Source organism: Gadus morhua, chromosome 1 (genome assembly GCF_902167405.1).
Source record: "Gadus morhua chromosome 1, gadMor3.0, whole genome shotgun sequence".
Taxonomy (NCBI): Eukaryota; Metazoa; Chordata; class Actinopteri; order Gadiformes; family Gadidae; genus Gadus; species Gadus morhua.
In genome coordinates, this window is record NC_044048.1 from 13155070 (window position 1) to 13167330 (window position 12261).

Consider the following 12261-nt stretch of genomic DNA (forward strand, 5'->3'; position numbering starts at 1 on the left):
TAGATAGCTTCGTCAAGATGCTAAGAGACAAACACCTCCGACACAAACGCCTCCACAGCCCCCCCGCAGCCCCCCCGCCGCTCACCTTCTGTTCTGAGAGTCCATGTGGTCGAGCAGGGCCTCCTGGGAGACCCGGAAGTCGCCGATAGGGGACTGGTAGCGGCCGTCGAAGGGGCCCTCCCTGCCGATGTAGTCGGCGGCCAGGGGGAGGGGGGACTGGGGCACCGGGGAGGGGGCGCTGGAGGAGGCCGCCGCCGGCGAGGAGCCCGCGTCCACCAGGGGCTCCACCTCCGCCACCGCCGCCGGCACCGGGGAGGCACCCGGCGCCGGGAAGGGCGAGTGGGCGTCTCCGTTTTCATCCTTAAAGATAGAGAGAGACAGGGAGACACAGAGAGACAGGGAGACACAGAGAGACAGGGAGACAGGGAGAGACAGGGAGACAGGGAGACACAGAGAGACAGGGAGACACAGAGAGACAGGGAGACACAGAGAGACAGGGAGACAGGGAGACAGGGAGACACAGAGAGACAGGGAGACAGGGAGAGACAGGGAGACAGGGAGACACAGAGAGACAGGGAGACACAGAGAGACAGGGAGACACAGAGAGAAACAGAGAGACAGGGAGACACAGAGAGACAGGGAGACACAGAGAGACAGGGAGACACAGAGAGACAGGGAGACAGGGAGACACAGAGAGACAGGGAGACAGGGAGACACAGAGAGACAGGGAGACACAGAGACAGAGAGACACAGAGAGACAGGGAGACAGAGAGACAGAGAGAGACAGAGAGACATGTGTGTTAGGGTTAGGGCCGTGTGTTAGGGTTAGGGCTGTGTGTTAGGGTTAGGGCTGTGTGTTAGGGTTAGGGGTAGGGCCGTGTGTTATGGTTAGGGGTAGGGCCGTGTGTTATGGTTAGGGGTAGGGCCGTGTGTTAGGGTTAGGGCCGTGTGTTAGGGTTAGGGCCGTGTGTTAGGGTTGGGTTAGGGTTATGCAAACTAATATTTAATTAATGATGGAAAAATACTAACTTGTGCCAAATAGATATTTTAGTAACAATTAACAAATATTAACAAAGGGTTAGGTAATGACTAGTTTGCTATTTATTATGGCACCTTATAAAGTGTTACCAAAAATATTATTACTGTCAAAACAAATACACACATCGCTACCATCAGAGGTCATTGCAATGCGACGTCGCGATGACGCAGCCCTATTATTAGCCCTGTAGCTTTCTCCAGACAACTCACCCTGTTCCTGACGATGTCAATGTGGACCAGTAGAGAAGCCAGCTCCAGATCCTCATTGTAGCTGTTCTTCAGCGGCACCGATCGATAACCTAGCACAGGGATCGGCAACTTTCATGATAAAGAGGGCCACATTTTTCATCATAACCATCGGAGGGCCACATGACTGCACACTTCAACTAAACGTGAGCTGAGAGAAGCTACACAATTATATATGATTTCCTGTATTCTGGTGCATTTTGGGGATGGCCACTACCTAAAAAATCATCCAGAATCATAACCTATGTACGGTATGTTAATTGAAACAACATACATTCATTTCATGTTTTCCATGCTCAAACAGCTACATGAATGGTCAGTATTTTTATCAGTGCAAAGGGCTCACATACATCATCATTCAATGAAGTCAAAAAACTGAAAAACAGTGGCCCAACATTAAGTGCAACAACTCAATGAACTCAAACCCAACAAGCAGTTGTAGTAGTTGTAGTGGCGACTTAAGTGGATATCTTTAATGACTGATATCGCTTCTAAGCAAACTAGACGTATGGGTTTGCCTTCGAATTCTATGAATTCTTCTCATCTTTCTTGACCGAGTTTTCTGTAACTCGATCAATTATTATTATTCTTTTTTTTTTATTATGTGCGGGCCTGACTGAGTTAGGATGCGGGCCGCACTGAGTGAGGATGCGGGCCGCATGCGGCCCGCGGGCCGCCAGTTGCCAATCCCTGACCTAGCACAACAAACGCATTCGGTAGACAAATCGTGTCAACGATGCTAATTATGATGCACTCACTCACTTTTCTCCCCCCCCCCCTTTGGGCCCCATAGAGTAATGAGAGTTACCGGTCTTGAGGCTTTTAATGTGGAAGGTGGCCTGCGCCAGGAAGTTGAGGTCGTTGAACATGTCCATCTCGTTGACCACAAAGCGCAGGAAGGCGAAGGCAGAGTTGCAGATGGTGAACTGGAAGGCTTTGCGCGGCCACGTGGGGTTCAGTCCATTGTCCGCTGGGAGCCAATGGGGGGAGAGGAAAGACCCGACACGATTGGTTTACATTCATACTCTGATCAGACTTTTCACTCTCATTACAGCACAGCAGCCAAACATGTTGCCCAAGCATAATAATGGGACAAACCACAGTTGTGCGATTACACTTCTGCTTTGGACCCAAACCACATATTAAACATGATGAACGTTTCCACATCGCGCAGTACATCAGAATGCCTCCAACATGGAGCAGCATGAGGCACGCATGCGGCGCTCTGCGTGCACAGCTTCCCGTGTTGCTCGACTAAACAGGAAACAGACCTGCAAACTCCTCAGAGGAAAAAAGGTGACAGTGTCACGGGGGGATTTTTTTTTTATTGTAATATACAAATGACACTACTCTAAGCGTGACTTAACAAAACTCTTTATCAAAAATCAATGTCAAAACATCCTTAAGGCTTATAAAAAATATTTTATTTACAACTGTCACCATTTTTAGAGACAAAAAATAATTATTATTCTGTGAAGTTGATGAATTGTCACTTTTAGGTTTTCTACCCAGTTACCAAAAAAAGAAACATTTGGAATAGTATGCGCTGTGGCAAGCACATGGTTTGCATGTGTTACTTCGAAGGCAAAAAAAATCTAAAATACAAGAAAACACAAAAACCTACATTCAACCAGTGGGGTATGGCCCCTGACTCTCTGAGGAGGTAGGTACCTCCAGGTACCACCTCCATGCCAGGGCGCCCTGAATTTATGTTTATTAACAGCTCCTCCACCGGGGTCAAGACAATTTGAGGGCCAGATCCAGTCTGCCGACTGTCGGCCTATTCACGATTTGCTTAAAAAAATGGCTAATTTAAATTTATACCAATACGATGGTGGCAAAAGCTTACCAGTTTATATGTTTTTTATACTTAATTTCTATACTTGATCCGCTGACCGCTTGGAAGCCATCGGAGTACATATTTCTTTAGAAGAAAGGGGTTATGTGGTAGGATCTTTAAGAATGCTTAACTGGGATATTAATATATTCATGGCTCAAATATTAAGGATCATGCTTTTGAGGTGTAACTAACGCATTTACGCGGTCAGCGATCCGCTGCCAGGCTTTGGTTATCCGGGTTGCAGAGGCTTTAGCGTTCCCTTTTCTTGTGATAATGTCCTTCTCCTCGTCATAGCTCTCCAGGAGAACCTGAAGTTCCATTTCATTGAAATAAGCGGCCCGTTTCGCCATTTCGAACAGGGTTTCCATGATCCATACATCACGTCTTTTTAGGTTTGGCGGTGACGCGCACAACCCTGTGTTAACCAACCCCGAGTTGATTGAACTAATGCATAACCGCTGCTGTGGAACCGAAAACTCTGGGTTAGTCGGCACAGGGTAAATCAACCTAGAGTTCAGCGTTAACTCAGTGTTTGTTAAACCTCCGTTCGTGGAACACCCCTCTGTACGAGGGTTTCGCAAGCTCTCTTGAGTTGTTTGGCGCGCATGAGCGGTAGGCGACCGTCTCATCCAATGGCGAGCTCAGTTGGCGCTGTGTGCTTCAAGATTCCGATTGGCCCAGAGAAATGTCAATCATAAGAAAGATTCTGAAGCAAGTGCTGAGATTCCGATTGGCCCAGAGAAATGTCAATTATAAGAACGATCCAATAATTGTTCTATTATTCTGGACCCCCCCCCCAAAAAACAAAACTCTCCGGTTCTACACGATTCACGTGAATGACCAAATTGACCAAGAAAACGGCGATTGTCGCCGAAAAGCGACAAGTTTGCAGCTCTGAGGAAATGACTTGGGCTGAGCAGGCCCTCTACTCCACTCCTCTCCTCTCTGTGCTCTTGGACAGGGGCAGGACAGGGGGGGGGGGGCAGAGGGAGAGGAACGGTTAGCCCTCACCTGCCGACTCCGTCTTCAGCTTGGCGCTGTCGTACTCCGCGCCGCAGACCTCGATCTCGATCAGGGGACACACGATGCCACGCCCGTGCTTCGGGAGATGGCGGGCTCCCAGCACCTGGAAGCAGCCAACACACTCATCAGTACAACAGTGGTGTCAATGACACTGTAGGCCGCAAACCAGCACTAAGGGGACGAAAACCAAGGAACTACAGTTCCCAGCGGCCATCTTGGTTCTGAACACGTGATGGGGAGGAAAAACTGAATGTGGACCGCCGCAAATGGAGTGAGGCCAAGACCTCATCAGGTACTTCTGTCTGTCTCCAGCCACCCATTTATCATTGTCCGTCACCACCATGCTACCACAGCAGAGCCAGGAAATAAAGCCTCCATCAAAAGTTGGCCGTCAACTTGACAACCACTACACAGCCAGCCGTGCGATGTTCTGACAAAGTCCAGCCAGGTGCTGGGGGGGGGGGAATAGGATCGTTTTTCCTGGGCATGCAGTGAACAAAATATTTTACATTAATCGTGTTTTTAGACTTCAAATCTGGTACAAACGGCAAAACTATAAACACCAACTGTTGGAGTTGTAAGCTGCCTCCAATACCACTACATGAGAAGATCTCTCAGGATGATGGGATCAGTGTTGAGGCTAGAAACACAAGGTGAAAAGCGAGTGAATAGCCATCTGAATTACATTACATACCCTGCTTGTTCCGCACACAGCAAATATTGAGACAGAATTACATTTCAGGGGGCATTTCTTCCCAATGATGCCCATAAGACATTGACGTGGCTCGGGTCAGTGCTCTCCCATTCCCAAAGCCTTTTTTGTTGTTAAATCTGTTACATCAGATATTAATATCTGTCCAATTTGCTGTTTTTGCCAAGCCTTTAATCAAACCGGTGTCATTACCCCATCCGCTGAGCTTACCATTCCACCGTGAACAGACATCCACGTTGTGAAGGCCCTTATATTGTCCTCCTGCATGTGTTTACAATGGATGTAGAAGCCATCGGGTGTTTGTGCTTTAAAGCCAGCACGGAATAAACGTGCCACCTCCTTTAGAACATTATGAATTATTTGAGAACACTAACGTCATACGTTAGCACATCCTACGTTGTGCAAGCTTGTGCCATTAAGGGTGCCACTTCGTTCACCCCTATGGTTGTGCCGGAACTTTACAAGTAATGCAACATCGTCTCACACACACACACACACGCACCCACACGGCTCAGGATGCATATGTGCGGTTGGTTGCTCTCTCTCACCTCGATCTCAAGAGTGACGGCCTCCAGGCCCCGCAGCGTGTGGCGGTCGAAGGGGTCAAAGGTCTCGTCCCTCATGATGGGGGGCTGCAGCACGTACCCGCTCCGGCCGTTGAGCATGAACAGAGCCTGGTTCATCTGCATGGGCTTGTCTGGACGCAGGAAAGCGGACCACGAGAGCGAGAAAGAACATTTAGAGGAGGAAGAAGAATTAAGCACAAAGTGCTGGTGGATTTCTTCCTTACTCCCTGACCTTAAATAGCAGGTAAGATGCGCTCGGATGAGTAGGGTCAAATGATGGCACAAAATCTTTCTGCCTTGAAACATCGTTCCAAGTCCCGGGGAAACGGCCTAGTCCCCCAATACAAAGTTATGAATAGCAAGCCTATGAAGGTCATAATGCATCGCTAATCTTTTACTTAAACATGCCTGGTAGCCTAAGCCTTGTATTGATTTGTTATCGGGATTTATGATGCATGAGTATAAAATAGTGGTTTGCAGATAATTGCTTCCACCCTGTGGCAGCAGAGAGCGTAGCAGCTCAAGGCACATTTGAAACAGATGCTTGATCCTTTAACGAAAGATGAACTGTAACCCATGACCCAACAATCATGTCGTCCCCAACCTACTACGGATCAATAGCGATCATATGAGAAGAATGCGCCGCAATTAGCCTCTGATACTAATCTCTCTTGTGACAGACTAGCCTTGAATAGAAGCTTCTAGTAACTGGACTAATATGTAAATCCTAGTGCAACCGCTAACTGGAAAAATATTTAAACTGTAGGGCACCTGCTACCTGGACTACACCTTAACCCGTAGGGTACTAGCTAACTAGACTGAAGCGGGGCCCACCTGCGGTCTGGAAGTTGAGGGCGACCAGCTGAGAGCCGCAGAGCCACATGGGAAGGGGGTCGTAGTTGGAGGAGTCCAGCCGCTGGCCGCGCGGGTAGATCCGGGACAGCTGCAGACGGTTGTACTGCAGGAACTTCTTGCCCTTGATCTTGTTCACGTACTTCTCCGCCTTGGTCTCGGGGAACGACGACATGTCCCGGAAGCAGGCTCTCTCCCTACCGATCTCTGAGGAGCGGGAAGGAGGGTGGAAGAGGCATGCGTCAGCGTCGGCATCGTCCCATCTTCATTCCAATCTATTGTTGGGATGGTCACTGATCGCGTGGGGCGCTCCCTCTCTCCACCCCAGGGGAACGGTGCTTACTGTCTTCGTCGAAAGGCACGGGTCTACAGTAGACGACCAGGTCAGAGAGTTCCTGTGCGATCTTCTTCCTCCTCTCCATCATCTTGCCCTCCTCCAGCTGGGGACAGACAGACAGTTGGACATATGGCGACGCAAAGACCTGCATGCAGCTACATGCGATTACCAACAGACTCGTGCTTTACCCTCAACCGACGGATGGATATCAACATCATTGGAGAAAGGAGAGCAGCCAGAGAGATAATGATGCTGGCGTCATAGCGACCCAGCCTGTACTGCAGTGGTACCCAACCTTGTCGGTCCCCTGATGCGCATATTGGGTCGCAGGAGATTGCTGACACAAGCTATAGATATTAGATGATCCATTTAGTTTGTTTTCAGGACTCATAGACGGACTGTATAAACGAACGGACAGCCTATTGATTCAGAATTACGTCCACCAAGACATTGTTATAACCGTCTTGGGTGATTGGGTAAAAACGATTTTTGTTGCAACATTTGCACAAAAGTTATAGACACAAACATTTTCAGAGCTAGAAAAAGGGGTCGCGGGCCAAAAGATTTGGCGTTTGCAAGCCAATAGCACCCGCCTTGCTGCTCAGGCAATGGAAACATTATCAGGACTTGTTGGATTGTGTGAGCGTCATGCTGGGCCACCATTCTGTTGATAATAATTTAACGCAAAATCATTCATTTTGTATCTTAATCCAACGACATCAACACATGCATGTCAAGTACCCACAGAACATAAACCTAATCGCTAATCAGTGGATACCACCATGCTGTTCTGTGGTGGCTCAAGACCCATTTCCTCCTCCTCACCTTGGCCTCTGAGGTCATGGTGACCTCCCGGATCTTGGCCACCCACTCCTTGAGCTCCTCCGAACTGCTGGCAGCGATGTCCACCACCTGGCCGGCCCGAGGGGACGAGGCCGGCACCAGGGAGAACACGTGGGGCCGGGAGCCCTTACCCTCCGGCCGCACCACTACACACACACACACACACACACACACACACACACACACACACACACACACACACACACACACACACACACACACACACACACACACACACACACACACACACACACACACACACAGAGAGAAAGAGAAAGAGCCAGAGAGATACATAGAGAGAAACAGAGAAAGAGAGAAAAACAGAGACAGAGAGAGGCACGTTAGACCCCGGCTGTGTGCGACACTGACTTTCTCATGCACTAAAGTAACGCGGCCACTAGATGGAGCCAGCGAGCGGCATGTGGGGCCGGGACATGATCGGGTATAGGATTACAGCAGTAATGGTCATTTATTGACCGGATTACACAATGCATTGCAGACCAAGATTGTGAGAGAGGAATGAAACACAAACAGCGAACCGCTCGTGGTATCGGGGGGGAAATGGTAGTACAGTGATGCGCCTGATAGGAGCGAGAAGAAAATATGCTTTTGGATTTTGTAGAATTGGGGCAGAGATGTGTATGTTTATGTGCATTGTGACCAAGAGATGCACAGAGAGAAAGATAGAGAGAGACAGACTGCCCTCTGGCAAGGAGACTGTATGCTACGCAACCCCGCAGCACGGCACAGAGCCGTACAGGAAGGGGCGGGGCTACACTCACCGATCTGACAGGAAGACACGTCCACACTTCCTCTCAGCAGATCTCCCAGAGGGCTGTTCTCCGTCATCTCCTGTAGGCCCCATGGAGAGAGGGAGCGAGAGGCGAGGGAGAGGGAGAGGGAGAGAGAGAGAGAGAGAGAGAAGAAAAACAAGCGCAACGCAACGTTAGAGACCGCCTTTCCAAACATTCCCCTCTGAAGTAGCCATCACACAGGAGATTAAGTTATGGGTCTCAACAAACGTAATTGTAAAACCAATCCACTGTGTGTTTTTGTGTGCGTCTGCGCGCGCGCGTGCGTGCTTGCTCACCCCCCGGTCAGGCTCGGCTGCCGACGGGCTGATCTCCTCCACGTAGTTGGCGGGGAACCACAGCTGCTTCTTCCCCCCACAGTCGCCCTTCCACCTGGGGGACACAGACAAGAGGGGCCCGGTTGGTTCCTAGGTGTCGGTTGGTCTCACAAACCAGATTTCAGGTTCATATCTTAAAGGTGGACGAGATCAAATCTGGGTGAGCGGGCCATTTCACTTTCCCTCGCTTCCAATTTGTTTTGACCAATCGTGTCGCCAAAAGCGGGGATCTGCAAGCGCATATTTAGCAAGCACAAACTCGGCCAGCAGGGGTACACTATATAAAAGTGAATATAAGGTTTCAAATAAACCCTGTGAAGACTAGCAACTGTAGGAATTCCGCTTATTCAATCCCCTTCTGAAGTTTCATTCTCTCGCGCTAATGTCTGGTTTGTTTCGTTAGAATTTCTCCGTAAAGAAGCAGGAAACAAGGAGTAAGACTGCCCCTCAGTTTCGGGTATCTGAACCAGGATCTGTGCAGTCGCCCCACAGAAGTTCTGCTGTGACAACGTAGGACTGTGTAGGATGATGTATTTGGAAACTGGTTTCGGTTTTTATTACGCGGTGCTGACTGCTGCCAGGGAACGCAACAATGTGAAATACTGCACTTTTGCAGATATGTAGTTTTGTGTTTTTTTCCATTGCTGATGAAGAAGTCTTGGTGTTCAAATCTGTAATTTCTGAGGGCACTCAAGCGCTGCCAGTCAAACAGCTTTGTGTCTAAATTAATAAAATGACCATCTGCCACTGCAGTCATTTCTACAGATGAAGCAAATCTCTCCCGAATAGCGCGGCTGTGACTTACCAGCCTCCCTCCTGTTTGTCCACATTGGAGATGGTGGCGTTCTTTATGAAGGACAGTTCGTCATCTCTCTGGGCCTTGTACTCATACATGGCCCTCACAGTGCACTGTGAAGGGACAAAGGAAACAACACAGAGAATCAGTACACACACACACACACACAGGGCCGTCGGACTGCGGGGGAAAGGTGGACAGTTGTGGGGGGGCCCAAGGCAGAGGGGGGGCCCATGGCAAAAAAAAAAAAAAAAATTATTCCTTTTGAATTATCCACCAGCCCATAGTGCTAGGAGTCGCACACGGCCACGAATGGCTGATGGACGTTCAAACCTCAAAAAGGAGGAATAAATAAAAAAAACTAAATAAAATAAAAACCGGTATCAGTCCAGAATTCAACCTTCGGCGTATCCCTAAATATTTGATGAGTTCCCTGGGGGGGGGGGTTTGTACTGCCCAGTCAGAGAACAGCGCCTTGTCGCCTCTGCTGGCCCGGTGATGGCTCCATAAACACAGGCGGTAGGTGGGAGAGCTGATGAGGCACCCTTAAGTATACAACCAGGGGATGTACCCAAAGACTTGACAAGGCGTGGCAACAATTATTTACCTACTTGGAGATATAAACCTGTAATTAACTAAGTGACTAAATGTTACACTCTGTAACCAAACTATGCGGAACCATTCATGTTCGCCCGGGAGCAGTCTTCTTTTATTGTATTGAAGTTAGTATTGTAATCAGATTTGTTCTATTTTATTGTATTTTTGGTCTCACGTCAATAAATGAATGCTCTGAAAAACAAACAATGAAAACATCTGAATTACACACACACCTTAAATGTGGGCATCTGATTGGCTTCCACGTAGAAGCCTGGGTTTCTCCCCTCGTAAAGGGACCCGTAGTCTGGCTCCTGATAGGACAAGAGACGCACCTTGGGTTACAATGAGGGGTGGACCTTCAGCGGGAGAAGAGCCATGTCACATCCTCCGCACAAAACGCAAATCACTTTATGATTACACAGATCAGGAAAATGTCTCCATTTGGTCATGGCCCATAAAGTCATTGCAGCCTATAGAACGTTCTATGGTGTTTTTGTGTTTGTGTGGGCGTGATTCTCACAGCGGTGCCTATCTTCTCCAGTGTGTCCTCATTGATGGGGTAGCGTAGCTTCATCTTGCGGTACAGCGGGTGCTTCTCGTAGTAGCTGATGAGGTCCACCAGGTTGTCGAACTCCGAAGTGCCCAGCACCACGATCTGACCCTCCTGTTGCACGCGGCAGTGCTTGATCTTCCCCTCCGCCCTGAGAACGGCACACAGACCTCATTCACCATCACCATCACCCTCCTCATCACATTCATCTCGCCCATCAACATCATGCCCGCGGTTCCCCGGGGAACAGCGGGCATCCCCGCCGAAATGCAGTACAGTGATTAAAGACATTAAACAATTTTGCAAAAAATGAATCAAATGTAAATGTTCTTTAAATAATTTTTAAGAACATTTTTATCAACAATATGAGTGTCTAAACGTCAACCACGAGATGGGGGTCAATGCTGCTTTTGGGTAGTGGGGGTTTAAACAATAGGACATACATTTTCGTTTTGTGCTGTACAAATGTTTGACTACAAAACTTTTGCAGAAAAGGTTCTTTGCTCTATAGCTCACACAAAATAATTACCAGACTCAAGAGTGGTAATTGTTAATTGGGCTTGTTAACCTGGATGTTACATCGCAATGAATGTTATTGGTAGGAATGCTATTTGGGGATCATTTCCCTTTCTTCCTTTTCTTATGGGGAGACATTGTTGTGTTTGAAACACAGCGTTTCTCATGCGAGACACGGCAAAACAACATTTTTATTAGCCTAGGTTACAGTTTATTTACGTTGCTTTTTCATCACAAAATGGCAGAGTATACCAAACAACAAATCCCATGATGCAATCTGAGGTACAAGCCCTATGGCCTGTTTCAGAAGGCCGGGAAAGCCTTGATGGCATTACCTAAAGGAGATGGCGAAGGAGTTGGGCTCCGTCCGCTTGCGGACCAGGAAGGCCCCATCACGTGGAACCCTCATCAGCATGTTCTCTGCGTGGCTCCTGGACAAGTTGGCATGGTACCACCTGACGCACACGCACACACACACACACACACACACACAGTTCAGTACATACCCTATTTTTCTAAACTATATTCCTAAATCCACTTTTCCAAAAAAATAAAGTACATAAGGTGGATAAAAACCATCAAAGTTAAATGATAATATAACAATAATCCTGATTCTGGCGGACAGTTAACCACCAGTGAAATCAAAGAGACGTCTGCCTTTGAGGCACGAGCGCAGCATTTGATGATGTCATCCGTGTCAGTTGAGCAGGCTGCACAGGACAGGGATGGGACAGGACGGGGATGGGACGGGACAGGACGGGGATGGGACGGGACAGGACGGGGATGGGACGGGACGGGGATGGGACGGGACAGGACGGGGATGGGACAGGACGGGGATGGGACAGGACGGGGATGGGACGGGACGGGGATGGGACAGGACGGGGACGGGACGGGACAGGACGGGGATGAGACAGGACGGGGATGGGACGGGACAGGACGGGGATGGGACGGGACGGGACGGGACGGGGATGAGACAGGACGGGGATGGGACAGGACGGGGATGGGACAGGACGGGGATGAGACAGGACGGGGATGGGACGGGACAGGACGGGGATGAGACAGGACGGGACAGGACGGGGATGGGACGGGACGGGACAGGACGGGGATGGGACAGGACGGGGATGAGACAGGACGGGGACGGGACAGGACGGGGATGAGACAGGACGGGGACGGGACAGGACGGGGATGGGACAGGACGGGGACGGGACAGGACGGG

General features: G+C 49.3%; 1 protein-coding gene across 1 annotated transcript in view; it reads right to left on the reverse strand.

Annotated features, from left to right (window-relative positions):
* The window catches only part of plcg1 (phospholipase C, gamma 1), a 31379-nt gene that overhangs the window by 2809 nt on the left and 16309 nt on the right, over positions 1 to 12261 (reverse strand). The window contains exons 19-32 of the mRNA XM_030359138.1: positions 11381 to 11500; positions 10500 to 10680; positions 10213 to 10290; positions 9392 to 9495; positions 8548 to 8641; positions 8240 to 8309; positions 7440 to 7603; positions 6621 to 6717; positions 6260 to 6484; positions 5408 to 5556; positions 4136 to 4250; positions 2093 to 2254; positions 1249 to 1337; positions 86 to 360 (exon numbers count right to left, since the gene is read on the reverse strand). Coding sequence (XP_030214998.1) covers positions 86 to 360; positions 1249 to 1337; positions 2093 to 2254; positions 4136 to 4250; positions 5408 to 5556; positions 6260 to 6484; positions 6621 to 6717; positions 7440 to 7603; positions 8240 to 8309; positions 8548 to 8641; positions 9392 to 9495; positions 10213 to 10290; positions 10500 to 10680; positions 11381 to 11500 — 1923 coding nt within the window. The remainder of the gene's footprint in view (positions 1 to 85; positions 361 to 1248; positions 1338 to 2092; positions 2255 to 4135; positions 4251 to 5407; positions 5557 to 6259; positions 6485 to 6620; positions 6718 to 7439; positions 7604 to 8239; positions 8310 to 8547; positions 8642 to 9391; positions 9496 to 10212; positions 10291 to 10499; positions 10681 to 11380; positions 11501 to 12261) is intronic.